Source organism: Populus nigra, chromosome 1 (genome assembly GCF_951802175.1).
Source record: "Populus nigra chromosome 1, ddPopNigr1.1, whole genome shotgun sequence".
In the NCBI taxonomy this organism is placed as follows: Eukaryota; Viridiplantae; Streptophyta; class Magnoliopsida; order Malpighiales; family Salicaceae; genus Populus; species Populus nigra.
This window is the reverse complement of record NC_084852.1, coordinates 11,638,580-11,656,013: the sequence shown is the minus strand read 5'-3', so window position 1 is coordinate 11,656,013 and position 17,434 is coordinate 11,638,580. Positions and strand designations below refer to the sequence as shown.

Sequence of the window (17,434 nt, the reverse complement as noted above, 5' to 3'; positions counted from 1 at the left end):
TGGGAAATAAGACACAACTATTGATAATTAGCAAATCTTAAGACATTAGGATTAAATATGTTGTTCTTGAAACTACAAGGACTAAGTTATTAATTTAGATAAACTAAAGAACTAATATGTAAATAATTTGCTTTAGATAGTTCTTCCCTTCAATACTGAGTCGAGTTGAAACAGAAACAGAGCCTTGTTCTGCAAACGATGATGCCCCGTTTTATATCTTCTTCAACGGCCAAAACAATCTCTAAAATCCCACTTCAGTTATCAAGATTTAGACCCTTTTCCCACATAGCCTTCTCTGATTATACCAAACAAAGTTTCACATATGATCACAAAAACTCTGCTTTCACCCACCAACAATCCCCAGGTACCCTCCTTTCCTCTCTCCCTTCTTCTCTTTCTCTCTGTGTGTGTGGTGGTGGTGTTTTCTCGTTCAAAGTTTGTATTTTTGAAACATTTTCTCATTCAAAGTTAGAATTTTTGGAACAGCAGAAATGGAAAAGAGCATATACATAATGCTGACTCTAGACCGCTGGGACTCACTAAACCACATGGAATACAGGTTAGCTTCACTGAGGCCAGTCCATGGGAGGCTAACTTTGAAATTCCTCAACTGGGTCATTAAGCAACCTGGTTTGGAACTCAATCACCTTACTCATATACTCTCCATCTCTACTCATATACTTGTGAGAGCTAGAATGTATGAAGCTGCTAAGTCAATTTTAAGGCATCTTTCTAAATTGGGTGTTGGTTCAAAATCTGTTTTTGATGCTTTAATGAACACTTACCCACTTTGCAAGTCCAACCCTTCAGTTTTTGACCTTTTGATTAGGGTTTATTTGAGAGAAGGAATGGTTATTGATGCTTTAGAGACTTTTTATTTGATGGGTTCTAGAAGGTTTAACCCTTCTGTTTATACATGTAATATGCTGCTTGGTTCAGTGTTAAAGGAACGGAGGGTTGGGTCGGTTTGGTCTTTTTTTATGGAAATGCTAGCTAGGAGGATTTGTCCAAATGTTGCTACTTTTAATATATTGATTAATGTTTTGTGTGTCGAAGGGAAGCTTAAGGAAGCTGGTTATCTTTTAAGAAAGATGGAAGGGAGTGGTTATGTTCCAACTATAGTTACTTATAATACTATTCTTAATTGGTGTTGCAAGAAGGGGCGATATAAAGCAGCCTCTGATTTGATTGATAGAATGGAATCTAAGGGTATTGAAGCAGATGTCTGCACATATAATATGCTCATTGATGATTTGTGTAAAAACAACAGAAGTGCAAAAGGGTATTTACTGTTGAAAAAGATGAGAAAGAGGATGATAGCTCCTAATGAATTCACTTATAATACTCTAATCAATGGACTTATGAAAGAAGGAAAGATTGGAGGTGCTACTCGAGTTTTTAATGAGATGTTGATGCTTAACCTTTCACCAAACCGTGTTACTTACAATATTTTGATTGATGGGCATTGTGATTGTGGTAATTTTGAACAAGCTTTGAGGCTTTTGGATGTGATGGAAGCAAAGGGACTAAGGCCTGATGAAGTTAATTATGGGGCTCTTTTAAGTGGGTTGTCCAAGCTTGCGAAATTTGACGTAGCCAAAAGCCTCATGGAGAGAATAAGAATGAGTGGGATGGTTGTTGGCTACAGAGCATACACAGCCATGATTGATGGGTTATGCAAACATGGATTGCTTGATGAGTCTTTGCAATTGCTTGATATGATGTTCAAGGATGGTGCAAGTCCAGATATTATTACATTTTCTGTGCTCATAAATGGATTTTGCAAAGCAGGAAAAATTAAAAATGCAAAGGAAGTGATATGTAAAATGTTTAAAGCTGGACTTGCACCAAACTATGTCATATACGCTACTTTAATTTACAATTCCTGCAAAAAGGGTGACATCACAGAAGCATTCAGGAACTATGCAACAATGACTCGCACTGGCCATGATGTGGACTATTTCATCTGTAATGTGCTGATTTCTTCTCTTTGTAGAGCTGGAAGGGTAGCAGAGGCAGAGGATTTTATGCGTCATATGAGCACAATTGATCTTGCCCCTAACTCCATTACTTTTGATTGTATTATAAATGGATATGGAATTTTGGGTGATGCCCTGAAAGCATTCTCAATGTTTGATGAGATGATTAAATTAGGTCATTGCCCTAGTCATTTCACATATGGTAGTCTGCTTAAAGGGCTATGCAAGGGTGGAAATTTGAGGGAGGCAAAGAAATTACTGTATAAACTTCACCATATTCCTGCTGCTGTTGACACTAATATCTACAATACAATTCTCACTGAGACATGTAAACGGGGGAAGTTGTCAGATGCAGTGGCCCTTTTTGATGAAATGGTCCAATTTAATGTGCTCCCTGATAGTCACACATATGCTATCATTCTTGCTGGGTTAAGTAGGAAAGGCAAAATGGTGCCTGCTCTTCTTTTCTTTGAAAAAGCACTAGCAAGAGGAACTCTGTCCCCAAATAAGGTCATGTACACTAGCTTGTTTGATGGTTTGTTCAAGGTTGGTCAATCAAATGCTGCTTCATATATTTATGAAGAGATGGAGCACAAAGGCATAAACCCAGATACTATTGCAATTAATGCAGTGCTAGATGGATACTCAAGGATGGGGAAAATGGAAAAGGTTGATAATCTCTTCATAAAGATGCAGAGTGGTAGTCTGACCCCTAGCTTGGCTACATATAATATTCTCTTGCATGGGTATTCAAAGAAAAAGGATTTGTTGAAATGCTCTAAATTCTACAATATCATGACAAGGATGGGTATTTCACCTGATAAACTAACTTGCCATTCTATCATTCTTGGGCTTTGCAAGTCTGGTATGCTGGACGTTGGTATTAAAATGTCAAAGAAGATGATCATGGAAGATACTTTAGTTGATCAACTTACACTTAACATGCTCATCACGAATTCATGTGAAACTGATAAAATGGGAAAGGCATTTGATCTGTTGAATATTATGAATTTACTTGGAATTATTCCTGATGTAAATACTTACAATGCCATCTTTACTGGACTCAACAGAGTCTCTGCTCTCCGAGAATCTCATCTTCTTTTGCATGACATGTTGGAGAGGGGTATTACTCCTACAAGCACACAGTGTATTTCATTAATTAATGGTATGTGTAGAATGGGGGATATACAAGGAGCATTCAGGCTAAAAGATGAAATGGAAGCAATTGGTGTGAGTTCCTGGGATGTTGCTGAGAGTGCTATGGTAAGAGGGCTTGCCCAGTGTGGGAAGGTTGAAGAAGCCATGCTGGTTCTAGATTCCATGCTTCAGAAGCGGCTCATTCCAACCGTCGCTACTTTTACAACTCTAATGCACATGCTCTGCAAGAAAGCTAAACTGTCTGAGGCTTTAAAGTTGAGGGGTAAAATGGCGCTTTATGGGGTGAAACTCGATGTTGTTGCATACAATGTTCTCATATCAGGCCTTTGTGCTGATGGTGATGCTTTGGCTGCATTTAAACAGTATGAAGAGATGAAAGAAAGGGGCCTTTGGCCCAACACCACAACCTATTGCACTCTCATTGATGCTATTTCCATCAATGGGGTTAGTCTCGTAAAGAGTGGAATTCTTTTGAAGGATTTGCAGGAGAGGGGAATGATATCCTGGAATTTTAATGGAAGCACAGATGAGGGTTTGATAACTGCCATGAAGAATTTGAAGTCCTTGAGGCACAACAGAAGGAAATGATGCAAAAATCTAGTGGAGTAGCAATGTAATTGGGTTGGGAAACAAAGATTTAAGCCGCTTTATGGAGAGCAGAAGAGGCTGGAATGAACCTCCATTATCTATCAGTTGTGCTACTCATTATTGGTTTGTCTTTTACTCTTGAACAATTCAGTACCTTTTCTTTTTCATTTTTATTGCCTATATAATCAACTAGTTTCTGCCTTTTCAGGTGAATACATTGGTCACACTCAGATATAATGGTAGTCACATAATAAATATCCTTTAAGAGAAGCTCTTGAACTATGCCTTGACATGTGGAATGTGGTGCCTTTTAGAGATTGGGGGCGTTGGTCTTAATGTTTGAGGCTTTTAGCAATGCCAACTTGAATGTAGGTGCTGTGCAAGTCCATTATTTATTTGTGCTAGTGTTTTCTTGTCTCATGTTTTCTTTAATAACCAAGGCCTCAAAAGTTTCATTCTTGACCTTTCTACTCCTAATATTTCTCTTATTAGCAGGTGCTTGTAGTACAACATGCCACTGGAATTTATTGAAAATGTTCTTGATTAATTAGTTGGCGGGAGGTGCGATTGTATCGCCTCAAAGTTTCCAGTCTCTACCTTTCTACACCTAATATTTCTCTTATTAGCAGGTGCTGGAAATTGGAACTGGCAGAATCAACTTGAAAATGCTCTCATGTGGTTTATTAGACAGTTGACAGGTAATTTGCAATATATTTTTATTTTTTTGTATTAAATTCTTTTGTGTATGTTTTTGTTTCTTGAACAATTCTTCATAGAGAGCTTTGATTGTCTCAATAGAAATGAAAATGAAAACAGGGGCACATCAATGTGCTAGATGATTTGCACACTATTGCGGTAATTGCAAGTGACAGCATTTGTTTTTCGAGTATGTTTGGCAGTGTGGTAGCGGTTGCTTTTCAAATAACTTTTCGTGCCGAAGTGCATTCCAATGATGTTTTTTTATTTTTTAAAAATTATTTTTGACATCAGCATATCAAAACGATCCAAAACATACAAGCTATATTAAATTTTAGAAAAAAAAATTGAATTTTTGAATTTATTAGACAGTTTCTCAAAAACGGTTTCTTCACTAACCAATTAGTTAATTTATATCACTGCTGATTAGTTCTTATTTTGTTTTCCTGGAGGGTGAGGTAGAAGAAAGATTGCTAGTGTATCTTGAGCAATTTGAGAAACTGGTAGGCATATTAAAGCATAGAATGTAATTTCTCAAAAAATAAAAAGAAGAAGAAGAAGAGGTTAGAATGTTACAAGTGTTCATCCAACCATGGTCAATATATATCTTCTCTCATAGTTTTTCTTAAAATGATCCAGTAGAGTAAGTTGGTGGCTGGTTCATGCTTGTTATCATTATCAGGGTTGGAACAAAATTGAAGTTGAGGGTGGAGCCATGTCCTCCCTGCATGTGGGTGTCATTAGCAACTCTCTGGCACATGCAGAATATCCAACATAAATTAGCAGGTCAGGATTTTCTAATCAGCACGGCCATGTGGCCTGCAAATCATATCAGGATTGGTGATCTATGCCACGGCAATAACCAACCAATTTGTGAGTGGCACTGGTACTAAGAAAGCCATGCCTTTGTTTAAACTTCTCTTAGGATCTTCCTTGTTTAATTTATATCTTCTGTCCAGATCCCGGGAAGAACAGCAAAGGTGGAGGAAGCAGCATTTTGCCAAGTAGAGATGAAGATGGCTTTCGAGGGAACCAAATCAAAGGTGTCTGAATCATTTTCTTCAATTTGCATCATATAATGGAATCATGAGGAGGAGATTTTCATAAAAAAATTGTTGACAGGGTACACCTTTCAATCAGGCAAAATACAAGTATTGTTACAGGCGTGGCAGACAGAATCTAGCAATATCAAAAGGGATAGAGTTGCTATGATTGACTTTGTTGACATTAATTGCACTCGTGTTGTTAATTTGAAAGGTATATTTCTCTATATTATTAACAACCCCCCAAAAAAAAAAAGTTATACAGCTCTCTTTCACGTTCTCCTACAGGTTCCATCAGAATGAGGAGTAAGAGAAGAACACCTACAGAGGGTTATGCTTGATAGGAGTAGAAATAGGAAAGCAACAGGGTGGCTCTGAATTCTGATGGAGAAAACCATTATTATTGTTATTTAAATAAATTAAAAGCATATCCCCAAAAACACCTAACTTAGAATTGTTTATCAGATCTATAGATCACAGTTCACATTCTGATGGAGAAATATATGTTGCAGGTATCTATGGATTATCACTGACCACCATGAAATCTTTCTATTTTGTCTATGTATTTGTTTCACTTATTCAAAATTGCTTTAATTAATAATTATTTTGTGTTTTTAAAATTCACTCAATTATGATCAATAGTTAATTGACGTCTAATTGCCTTGTTAATGGGGATTGACACAAACAAATAATTTTCATTTAAAATGAAAATTGGATGTTACATTATAATTATAATTATAATATACGCTAAAACAGTTAGGTAAATTATTGTAGCAATTCACAATATCATAGTTTTTATTTTCAATTTTGTCTTTTATTGTAGCTTTTTATGGTTAAATTAATGATTATTTTTAAAAAAAATCTGTTAAGAAAATAAAAAATTCAACAAAAAAGAATCAAAATATAAAACAATGAGAAATTTCATGAAAAAACTTAAAGTTGTGTGAAAAAAGTATGTTTTTAGTCTCTTTGTTTATCTTTTTCTTTCTTTCACAATCCCTTCAATTTTTAAAATTTTAATTTTGAAATAAAAATTTATTTTATTTATGTTTTATTTCTTGCATATGAGAGGGGAAAGAAAAAATCATTAGATAATAGTAAAAGAGAAAAAATCATTGATTAGCCACAATTTTACGATAAGAAAGTTTGATCTTAGTGCCAAAAGGTTTCGTTCGATAAGAGGAGTTTTATTACTTGTTTGATTTTGAATAGATCTTCATAATTTATTTTGTATTATTTTATGTAGGTTTAATATAGTTTTAAATAAAAGACTTTTATTTTTGTTCTCATGTATTAAATAAAAAATAGTTAAAAAAAAAGTTATTAAACATAATAGAGTCCATGACCCGAATAGAAGGTTTGACAGGTGAACTTTGGTTAATCGAGAATTAAACTTCATAATTTGTTTTAGTTTGCTTTATATTTGATTTTGAATAGATCTTCATAATTTATTTTGTATTATTTTATGTAGGTTTAATATAGTTTTAAATAAAAGACTTTTATTTTTGTTCTCATGTATTAAATAAAAAATAGTTAAAAAAAATTATTAAACATAGTAGAGTCCATGACCCGAATAGAAGGTTTGACAGGTGAACTTTGGTTAATCGAGAATTAAACTTTATAATTTGTTTCAGTTTGCTTTATATTTAGTTATTACGGTCTCAAATAAACATTACGACATTAAGATGGTGTTTGATTTTTTAAGTGTCTATTTATTTTTATTACGTATAATTAAATAAAAATAATTAAGAAAACAAAGTTATTAAACTTGGTGGAATCTATGATTCAGGTTCCAGGTTTGATAGGTTAAGTTATGTAACTCTTGATCTAATATACCGTCATCTTAATTTTTTAAAAAAATAAGTCATCTAGATTTTTTTAAAGCCAAACCACGTTTTGTTGGTTGTCCGTGTTGTTTTTGAACCCACCAAGTTTAATGAGTCATATCAAGGTAATTCCTATATAATTTGATTTGAAATTTAATTTAAACAAGGAGTCAAGTTAGAAAGTTTCAATATTAATCTCTTATGACAAGTTTAATAGCATTATTAAAAAAAATTAACCTAAACATTTAATTTACATTAAAAAATTTTGGTTCGACACGCCATGTGGGCAAAATATATGCTTGGATGAATAATATATGCGCACTAAGTTATAAGGCTAAAAGACCATAAAATCAAAAAAGGATTATTTTCCAATATCGTATAAATTTGATTAGTATTATAATTTGATAAAATATTTGAAAGGATTTCTAATTATTTTAGCGAAAAAAATTAGGATTTAAATATCGGAATAAAGTTACCTACAGCTCACAATTTAATATATATATATATATATATAGAGAGAGAGAGAGAGAGAGAGAGAGAGCGACTAATCATGTGATTAGCATCTGATCACAATCTCTAATTTTTGTCGCGTGACTGACACCATCTATTTGATATATGGGTTTTGTCTTTATCGAATGTGAAAAATTGTTTGTCCATATCCTTACTGATTAATGATTAATGAGGCAATCAAATGACATTTAACTATTGATTTTAATTGAAACAAACACAAGAAATGGGTTAAGCGCTCTTAATCACCTCTTTAATTAAAATCAATCTTGATTTTTCATAATTTACATTTCCAAAACTTCCTATTTTAGTCATGTTTACCCCAAAAGCATATCAAGAGCAATAAAAATATAAAAATATTATTGTTATTAATTTTAAAACTCATAAAATTAATTAAAATATCCATAAACTAATACAACATTCACGTTAATAAATAAAAGTAAGAAAAAATAGAAATTTAAAATATATATATATATATATATATATATATATATATAAATTGTAAAAGACATCGATGGTTTAATTATTGGCTAAAAAAACAAAAAATATATATAAGACAAAGCAAAAGGAGTGCCAGCAAGTCAATTGTACAGATTGCCTCCAAGTAGCCCAACATCTCTCCCAATTACGCCGTTTTCCAGCTCACTACCCGTGCCGTTCTCAATCACTCTTGCCACGTCATTGATGACGACGGACTAACGGCAGCCTTTAACATCTCCGTTACTCTCACTCCTTTATGTTTTATAATACAGACAGGCCCGGTTCAGGCCCATTTTACACTCTCTCTCTAAAAAAGGAAACTCTCTCTTTCCCTGTCTCTCTGCTCTCTCTGATTAGTATTTTTAGCTGAAAAGTCTCTCTCTCTCTGGAATTCATGTCGGTATGTGGTTTCTCTCTCTGTGGAACATATGCATGCTGATTCCTGTGTGCAAGTATGTGTGTGTTTTTATGTGTTACAGCTTCTGTCTATATTTGTTTCTTAAATTTTTTTTGCTGGTTTTTGATTGATTTGTGTCAGATTTTTGATGGTTTGGCCTTTTCAGTTGGTTACAATTTTTTTTTAAAAAAAAAAAATTATGTTGGTTTGATCTCGGTTCTCATTCTTTTTATTTTTAAAGGATATAATTTTGATCATCTCATTTTGTGTCCCTTTTTTTTTTCATTTCCACTAATTTTCTTTTTGTTAGAGCTGTTTTTGAAATTATATTTAATGTGTAGAGAAGTGGAGTTTTTTTTTATTTTAATTTTTGGTTTATGTTTATGACTTGTAATTAATGAACTATACATGTTATGTGATGCTCAGAGCATTTAAAAAAAGAGGAAGTATGTTGGATTGACATATTTGTGTCTGTAATTGCTTATTTAGAAAATTTTCATTTTTGCTTATCCCTTCAATATCTTTGTGTTAATTAAGAGAGTTACAAGCTCTAGGAGTAATATAGGAGATGGGGAAGCTATTCATAACTTTCATTAGGGGGTGATTTTAGAGCCTTTTTGTTTTTGTAAGAATCAAGAAAGGTCATTTTGTGATGTAGAGGATTGCTGTTCAGGTATGCTGTTGCCTGACCAACATAAACATGCATGTAGTTAGGAAGCGACTAGAATTTTGGAAGCGTGTTGAATGATCGAAGGCGATGAGTTGAATATGTTAGCATAGCTTAAGAAATGAGCCATTTTTATCTCATGTCTCATCCATTATACTACTTTTTTTTTTCTTTTGTGGCGATCTTCACCGGATCTTTCCAGTATCTAAGTCATCACCCAATGTTTGAGTGATTTGGTACGATTCGGCACACACACTCACTTAAATCCCCCAAGGCCCAATAGGCCATTTAGTTTCTTTGTTTTTTTTTTCTTCCTTGCCCTTTTCTGTATCGATATAGAATTGAAATAACAATGCAAGTTGCATTTTGTAGAACCCTTGTGAGATTTGACATTTCTTACTGACAATTACAGGATAATTACTTGGAAGGTTTTGGCTTATATGCACGTGTTTTTAGCCATGCATATCTGTCCCTTGCCAAGTTTTGCATGCTGTAGCAGATAATCAAAAGGTGTTGACTGTAATGGGCTATTTGAGCTCTATCAGATAGATAATAGAGTTCTTGATCCTAAGTTATCTAGAGGTGTTGTTCATGTATATGACAATGGGCATTAAGAATTATATATGTTTGCTGTTAAGCTTCTTCTGCTCGTGCACATGTGATGGCATACTAGATCATTGAAACCTGATTTGTGGTTTCATCATTATCATTTATTTTAGTACTGTGTTTTCAGTTCTGGTGAATTATTTCTATAGAACAAGAGCACATGGTTTGTTAGTTTGGTGGTTGTGTTTGTTATTTGTTAAGATTCCTTTGACTTCATTGGACCACAGTGAAACTATGATGTTATTGTACTGAACATCTGTAGTCGTATTTCTAAATTTTTGTAGTACTTGATGTTAAATTTAAAACCACTGCTACTTGATGTATGGCTCTCCCCTGATCTATACAACTGTGAGGATCTTGACAGCAACTCTCTTCTTGTCTTTCTTCCCACCAGGACACAGGTCGGCCACTGCCAAAATTTGGTGAATGGGATGTCAATGATCCTGCATCAGCTGAGGGATTTACTGTGATATTTAATAAGGCAAGGGATGAGAAGAAGACAGGTGGCAAACCGGAGTCACCAGGAAAGGTTGATGATTCTCATGTTAAGTCTGGAGTAAATCCTGCCAAACCTCAGGCTGTAAGTTTTAATTTTATCACACAACCACGCATTTTCTTCTGCAACAGTGCAGGTATGTGTCTCGCAAATGACATGTGCATTAGGCAGCCAAGATATCATGTCCTTTCCCATTAATGTATAACAGCTTGCTTGAATGGCTATTTTTCCATGCATGTGTGCACGTCAGTTTTCAACTGTGAGGAATTTACCATTGCTTTCACCTACTAAAGAGAACCCGGTTGAATATGCAACAAAATAGAGAGAAAAAAACTGATGTAGGCTATCAGGTAGATATTGGATTGGATTTTGTTGAATTTCATGTGGCCAATCATATTGCGTATATCATTTTGCATCAGAATTCAAAGGATATCTTTTTTAGCTGTAACAGAAGTTAGGATGATTGAGGAAAGTTGCAAAATTTATGGCCACATAAATCTGGGGGGAAAGGTCAGATAGTCTAACCATGTCATCTGAGCAAGCGATCACTGCTTGGAAAACTTGTGGGAATGGAGCATGAACTCTCTGATCTGGTCTTTCTCCCACTTGGATGCTGCTATCATCTTATCAACTGTAATGCAAACCCCACCATCTAGATGGTTGGAAATGGAAAGATAATAAATATTGTGAGATATTATTCAGTGCTGCATTTCAAGTTCCGTCTAAAATTATCAGCATAGAAATGTCACATATAATTCATGGGTGGGCTACAGTTTTTTTTTTTTTTTTTTTTTATATCTCACAAGCTCATGGGTGTTATGTTTATCATTCTTTCTAACGCGGATAATTTACTGATTTTCAGAAAAAATGGTTCTGCTGTATCCAAAGTCCTCCTGCGGACTCTTGACGGTGCCTCTCCCACGTCAGAGCTTCAAGAGAAGTGTATGTTCATCTATCTGTGGCCCCACAATGTATTTACCAAAGAAGATAGGAGCTGTAGAGGGTTGACGGGTACTCCTGGAATTTGTTTTTTGTGTTGTAAAACTGAGTTGTGGTGGGGGGGAAAGAGCAAATACACAATTATTGTATCTATCATGCATCGACATGTTTTTCTTCTCTTTGCTTTCTCTCATGTTGTAAGCTGTAGAGCTTTCGTGTCGTTTTGTTTCATGTACAATTATTAAATGGGCTTTGTTTGTGAAATACATATTTTTTGAATTCTTTTCTGAAGAGCTTTTATAACTTGGCAACACCGGAAGGTGGTGCATTGAAGATCTTAAAGCAGAGTTGCAGATGTTACAGCAAAAAATAATTGAAATTATAAAAGGTCAGGCATCAAAGAAATGGTTTTAGAGAGCAAAGAAGAGTCACCAAGAACCAAATTGATTTTTTTTTTTAATTCAAAATCAAAACCAAATTGAAACTCGTTTAAACTGATCGATTTCGGTTTAGTTTGGTATATATTGTTAAAAACCAACAAAACCAAAAAAATGATTCATTAAAGACTTTCTTTATTACTTTATAGTCTTTTCAATATATTCTTGATAATTATTTAAAAAATTTCAATATATTCTCGATAATTATTTAAAAAAACACGCTTTTAATCCAGAAAAACCAATACCTTCAATCAACAGTGTAAATAGTTTTATTTGACTAACAATCATTTTCAATCATTGTTGCTAACATTTGGATAGCATTATCAACTCTATATGCTTTGCATAACTTAAGAATAATTTTATAGAGGACTATATTTGACTAGAACCTTCCCCTTATAATGTTTGTCAACTATGCAATTGCTTCATCTACCATTCCATCTTTGCACAAATACAAAACAGATGATGAGAATTATTTTTGGGTTTAATTACTTTTTTTAAAGTACTAATTAAACCAATTCAGTTTACATAATTAAAACTAAACCAAACTAGAATTGTTTTAGATTTTTTAATCAGTTAATTCAGATATTATTAATTAATTTTTTTAGCTTTATCAGTTTAATCAATTTTTTAATATTTTTACTTATCTATATTTTAAATTTGTTAACTTGACTCTCAAATTATTAGGAAATCCTTCACCTCCCTTGTTCCAAAGCACTCGGACACCTTTGGTCGTTCCTCCATCATTTGCTACTCGTACTTTAGATCTAAACCTTGAAACAGTTTTGGAGGATTGGATAAAGAAAACAAACCCTTGCGATGCATTAGGTTATCCTTCTGCTCTACTGGTTAGCTGGCCCGTAGCCAGTTGTGGGCTTGCTTTTTATAAACTACGGAGAAAATATTTCTGGATGGCCGAAGAAATCCCACTTTAGCTGGCGGCCGATGGTCAAAATGCAAAAGGAGTTTTAAGACAACATATTCTCTAAAGAGAAGGCCAAGTTCGAATCCCGTTTCCACAAGTAAAAAACTTGTGGGCCTTGCTCAAGGGCAAAGATTGCCTGAAGAACAGCTAAAATCATCTGAAAAACCATAAAAGTTAATTCCATTATCAAAAAAGTTTTAAAAGGCGGTGTCTACAGGTGCTCTTTTCCCGCTAAAACATCAAAATATGATAAAAAAAAGTTTGAAATCCTGCTCAGCTTGCACTTGGTACAAGTAACATGCAGCATGCCCAATCTAAATTCAATCTAAACTCTGGACATCCCAAGCTTTCGCTCAAACAGGCGGCGGAGCAGGTAAACTTGCAGAATACTAGCAGCGACAAGCGCTGCAGATTCAAAGAAGGCCTTGTGAATCGTCCTCCGGCTCATTGCATCATTTACTGCATCCACAACCAGTGAAATTTGTTAGACAACAAAATGATTATAGGAAATTCATTCTTTTGTCTAAAAGGGTTATATATGCTTTTGGGAGCTTGGGAATACAAGAATCAAGTGTATTTGGGTGTGTTAACTAATTTTTATTTCCACCAACACCAACCCCAGCATAAAAGGTGAGAGTGAGGGGCAAGGAAATTACAAATTTAAAAGTTTTTGACAGTTTAGGTAGTAAGAAAATCTAGCTATGCAGCATATCTTATTCAGTTTGAAGCCAATAAAATGTCCTACTAACAAGACTGAAGAACCGAAGAAAGATAGGTAAGTGTGATTAGTGAAGTCTAGGCATACAAAAAGGAAAGAAAAGGTGAAAAAAGCAGACCTTGCATCAATTAAATAACAAAAAAGGGAAAAGATCTCGAACATACTAATTGCCTGGCGATCAGTCTGAGCCTCTAGCCAATGTTGTTCAAACTGAATGTTGTAAAGAGCCTCCTCTAATTTAGATATCTGTTCCAACAATGGTTGAAAATGCTCTGCAAATATACAACAAAACAACACCACCTCACCATTCTCAGGATTCAGTGCAATGACAAAACATGAATTACACCAAATTACTGCTTACCATCCTTTGCATGCTCGTCATAGTATGAAAAGTGACCAACATGGACATCAAAGTCAATGGTTTCATGGTAAGGAGACTTGTTAGTGAAGCAAAAACGGTGGACTCCTTTCTGATGTGCCACAAACTCAATTTTCTCACTTATCTTGTCACGGAAATCATGAATCTGATCACCAGAAGGTCCCTTCACCTGCAATTTCAAAACCGTTGATGGGTCAGGACAGGAATGATTGACAATATAACAAAGTATCAACTGTTACCAGCCTGATAAGACTTGAGACATATAATAGTTGAAATCTCATCATTGAAAGCCATTAAAATCTAAATATAGAAACATGAAAAATCATCCTACTTCCAAGAAATCTGTTAGTTTGGCTATATCAATCTTTACAGAAAGCCTTCTGAGTTACGACAACTGTGTTCCAACTAAATATCCGAGTGACAAATAAAAGACCATGGGATTTCTGGTCATTTGTAAGTTTGTGTTCCTGGCAGCTTTCAATATTCTACTCCATCTACATAATATGGAAGCAAGATGCCTGTTGTAAGCTTCTTATTAACTGCTGTTCTCCAACGGTGTGCCTTAAGAATTTAGGGTTCTTTCCTGTAAAAGTAACCAAAAAACTCCAAAAATGATCATCATATAATCCTTGTCCATTCATCTGATGGCATCCATCCAACATACCATTATTCGTAGATCATATATGAATGGCTCTACCTCCATGATTTCTATCATTCCAATCACTTTTGCAAGCACTAATAGATGTCAAAATAAAAAAGTAAAGGGAAAGCCTTATTCCAAACATGTTTATCAGATATAAAATCTCTTCAAGTATCAACTATGTAAACCTTCTCCTCAAAAAAATAAATTTCTAGACTAATACATGATATTGCCACACATGTCAGGTATGCTGATTTAGCCTTTAGCCTTCATGGCTACTAGTCTAACCATTTCTCCTTATGAACACCAATGATGGTTCGTATAGCACATTTAAGTTGAAAGGGATACAAAACACCATTTTGCCAGTATTTATAGATTAAAAAAAAAAGAAAAAGGCTTGATTCCAGAGAACTACAAGATGAGGAAAATCTTTCCAAAGCAGAAATAAATAAATTGTCAGGCATGGAACAGAAGAAACATGTCAGAATCAGCACGCATCCAGTGCCTTATTGAAATTATCTAAGTGGATTATAGACTAGCTTCATAAACATTGCTGCTTCTACCATAACATAATAACCTCAAACATGCTAAAGATACCAAGCAAAAGGAAGTGATCCTTTGTTTTACATTTCATATGACACAGAAAGATGATGAACTGCAGCCCAGAAGCAAGCTTCACTTAAGCCTTTGGATTTTTTACCAGTAAGAAAGAAGAGCAAGATGGGGTGAGGGGAAAGAAGGGGACATGTTTAAGAGATGCAGAACTACTGCTAGTTCAAGGAGTTCAATGGATTGGGAACAATCATGCACATTCAAGGAAAAAATAAATAGTGGGACAAAAGGCTGATAGAATAGTTATCTTCACATTGCTTCAACTGCCAAAAACTGAAAGGCCAAATTATATCTCACGCAGTTGAATTGAACTTCAAACGTTGATGCCTGCTTATGCATAACGCAAATCAAAAGATAGTCCTAGGAAATTAATCTACCTAGGAATACAAAAAAAAAGAAGAAAAGAACCAGCTGTCAGAAATATAGAGAGGGCTTACCACAAGATCAACACCATCATCGCTATAATGCCAAGACGAATCAACCTTAACTACAACAAAGGAAACATGAACTGTATCTCCTTCATATTTAACATCATGAGAGAAGCATTCTTCCCTATCAATCACAAATCTAATTCCAAACACGGCTTCTGGGCTTGATAACAGTGCCAGCAATAAAACAACAAAATATCCTTTCAGCGCAATTCCCATCTGTGGATCGAAAGGAGAATTTCTAAGTACAGGGTCTGTAACTTATGCAAATCATCAAAATATACAGAATTAAATAACCCCCAAATTGTAATGAATAATACACAAACGTAAGACACATAATTAACTGCAGAATAGAAAAAAACATAAAAAAACGACGAGGAATTGTAAACTTGGCAGTAATTGTTACAGCCAGGAAAAAACTAAAAAAACCCATAATTAAATTTAGCTCATAAAAATAAAGATTAGATGGTGTTTCAAAAAGAAAACAGAAAGGAAGAGATCAAAATAACCTAACAATCACAGCAATAATTTACATTAGATCTTATGATTGCTTGCCAAGAGAAACAAGGAAATGAAAAGGGTTTTCTTCTTCTGAAGCTAAAACAACAGCAACAATAATAATTAAAAAGAAAGGGATCAAATCACTCCTTCATTAACAAATCGATCAAAGAAAGAAAAGATAAGTGAAGGCAATTTACCATTGAATTATTGGGGTTTAAAGGATTGGATTTGAATCGATAAGCTGAATGATTAATAAGTTTATCGAAATATAAGAGAGAGAAAAACCTTCGACTTTTGAACCAAAGAGAAGACACCGAAGTACTTCTCTTCTCTTCTCCTCGAGGATTTGGTTTGTCTCCGTCTAGCCTTGATTCCCTGTGTTTGAGTACACTATAAATGTTTTTCTAACTACGTGGCACGTTCTTACAGGCCAAACCAACTACTCTGTTGACCTTTATAAGGCATTGGACTGCCAAAGAGGGGGTAAATTACACTTCTAATCCCTCGCGTCCTTGTATAAATAATTAATTAGTAATTGTTGATATTAAAATTAAGTGATCCCTTGATTAATGGTGTGACCATTCTCTAAATTTTTGTAGTAAGGGACCTTCTTTCTTGGTCAAATTTTCTTATTTTACCTAGTTCTATTTTATTTATTATATTTTAAAAAAAATTAAAAAAAACATGAAATTAATTAAATGATCGAGAGAGAGGGTGGTGGTTGAAAGTGTAGTAATGGTTATTTTTTAAGTGTATTTTTGCTTAGAAATGAATTAATATATATATATATATATATTATTTTTTAAAAATTATTTTTTATATTAGCACATCAAAACGATTTAAAAATATAAAAAATATTTTTAAAAAAATACAAATTCAATTTTGTTTTAAAATCGTTGTTTAAAATATGATTCCAAACAGCTTTAAATCGCAAACAAATTTAAGAATACAGAGACTAAATGTATAGTTTCTAAAACCACAAAATAAATTATTAATTTCATTAAACTACAATGAATAAGTTTTAACTTACTCTTGTTCAACTCCTGACAAGCCTTTCATATCACTCAGATATGCATTACAGATACACGTGGCAAACATATAATGAACACAAATGGTATAAAGAGCTATCTTTGACTTAGGAATGTCAAATAATCCTTGTTTATATACCCTTCTCATTAACTAGACATATATTCTTTTATATTATTCAATAGAATATTGTAATTATGTTTTTATTCTTGGAAAAAAAATCAAATGCTTTGATTTAGAGGATATTTAGATCTTTTCTAAAGATTTATTAGTTACTAAAGGATTGATGAGGTATGTATGTGTTTTTTTTTTAACATGGTAAAATGACTTAATTACCCTCTAAGTTACAATCTTTGAAACTAATAGACAAGGATATTTATATCCTTTCA

At 33.9% G+C, this 17,434-nt stretch overlaps 3 protein-coding genes across 20 annotated transcripts; 2 read left to right on the top strand and 1 right to left on the bottom strand.

Moving 5' to 3' along the window:
- The first annotated feature begins 165 nt into the window (after nt 1–165).
- Nucleotides 166–6,000, top strand: LOC133682937 (pentatricopeptide repeat-containing protein At5g55840). Of its 16 annotated transcripts, XM_062106509.1 has the most exons (9): nt 166–364; nt 487–3,848; nt 3,934–4,093; nt 4,221–4,286; nt 4,355–4,423; nt 4,874–4,984; nt 5,104–5,294; nt 5,381–5,464; nt 5,544–6,000. In XM_062106509.1, exons 1-2 carry the CDS (start codon nt 199–201, stop codon nt 3,723–3,725), a joined length of 3,405 nt encoding a protein of 1,134 aa, XP_061962493.1. In that variant the 5' UTR covers nt 166–198; the 3' UTR covers nt 3,726–3,848; nt 3,934–4,093; nt 4,221–4,286; nt 4,355–4,423; nt 4,874–4,984; nt 5,104–5,294; nt 5,381–5,464; nt 5,544–6,000. The 16 variants fall into 16 exon arrangements, with proteins under 16 accessions (XP_061962493.1, XP_061962503.1, XP_061962452.1 ...); XM_062106519.1 differs by lacking the exons at nt 4,221–4,286; nt 4,874–4,984 and having other exon boundaries at nt 5,562–5,678; nt 5,753–6,000; XM_062106468.1 differs by lacking the exons at nt 4,221–4,286; nt 4,874–4,984 and having other exon boundaries at nt 5,544–5,678; nt 5,753–6,000.
- A 2,534-nt stretch (nt 6,001–8,534) lies between these two features.
- On the top strand, nt 8,535–11,646 carry LOC133681015 (protein NOI4). Of its 2 annotated transcripts, none has more exons than XM_062104099.1 (3): nt 8,535–8,677; nt 10,342–10,527; nt 11,306–11,646. In XM_062104099.1, exons 1-3 carry the CDS (start codon nt 8,672–8,674, stop codon nt 11,348–11,350), a joined length of 237 nt encoding a protein of 78 aa, XP_061960083.1. In that variant the 5' UTR covers nt 8,535–8,671; the 3' UTR covers nt 11,351–11,646. The 2 variants fall into 2 exon arrangements, with proteins under 2 accessions (XP_061960083.1, XP_061960082.1); XM_062104098.1 differs by having other exon boundaries at nt 8,557–8,729.
- A 1,253-nt stretch (nt 11,647–12,899) lies between these two features.
- LOC133693652 (transmembrane emp24 domain-containing protein p24beta2) lies at nt 12,900–16,449 on the bottom strand. 2 transcript variants are annotated; one of them, XM_062114946.1, is made up of 5 exons: nt 16,305–16,449; nt 15,528–15,737; nt 13,821–14,007; nt 13,624–13,731; nt 12,900–13,200 (listed from the first exon to the last, which is right to left on the bottom strand). In XM_062114946.1, the coding sequence occupies exons 2-5, from the start codon at nt 15,735–15,737 to the stop codon at nt 13,067–13,069; spliced, it is 639 nt and encodes a 212-aa protein (XP_061970930.1). In that variant the 5' UTR covers nt 16,305–16,449; the 3' UTR covers nt 12,900–13,066. The 2 variants fall into 2 exon arrangements, with proteins under 2 accessions (XP_061970930.1, XP_061971000.1); XM_062115016.1 differs by having other exon boundaries at nt 16,217–16,411.
- Between the last annotated feature and the right edge of the window lie 985 nt (nt 16,450–17,434).

What these genes read in the sequence shown, in the direction of transcription:
- LOC133681015 (XM_062104098.1), top strand. Translation starts at nt 8,706, where the DNA reads ATGCATGCTGATTCCTGTGTGCAA. An exon ending in ATGCTGATTCCTGTGTGCAA is followed by an intron (nt 8,730 to 10,341) that starts GTATGTGTGTGT and finishes TCTTCCCACCAG; the next exon opens with GACACAGGTCGGCCACTGCC. An exon ending in ATCCTGCCAAACCTCAGGCT is followed by an intron (nt 10,528 to 11,305) that starts GTAAGTTTTAAT and finishes ACTGATTTTCAG; the next exon opens with AAAAAATGGTTCTGCTGTAT.
- LOC133693652 (XM_062115016.1), bottom strand. An exon ending in ATGATGGTGTTGATCTTGTG is followed by an intron (nt 14,008 to 15,527) that starts GTAAGCCCTCTC and finishes TTGAAATTGCAG; the next exon opens with GTGAAGGGACCTTCTGGTGA. An exon ending in TGACGAGCATGCAAAGGATG is followed by an intron (nt 13,732 to 13,820) that starts GTAAGCAGTAAT and finishes GTATATTTGCAG; the next exon opens with AGCATTTTCAACCATTGTTG.
- LOC133682937 (XM_062106519.1), top strand. Translation starts at nt 199, where the DNA reads ATGATGCCCCGTTTTATATCTTCTTCAACGGCCAAAACAATCTCTAAA. An exon ending in CACCCACCAACAATCCCCAG is followed by an intron (nt 365 to 486) that starts GTACCCTCCTTT and finishes TTTTTGGAACAG; the next exon opens with CAGAAATGGAAAAGAGCATA.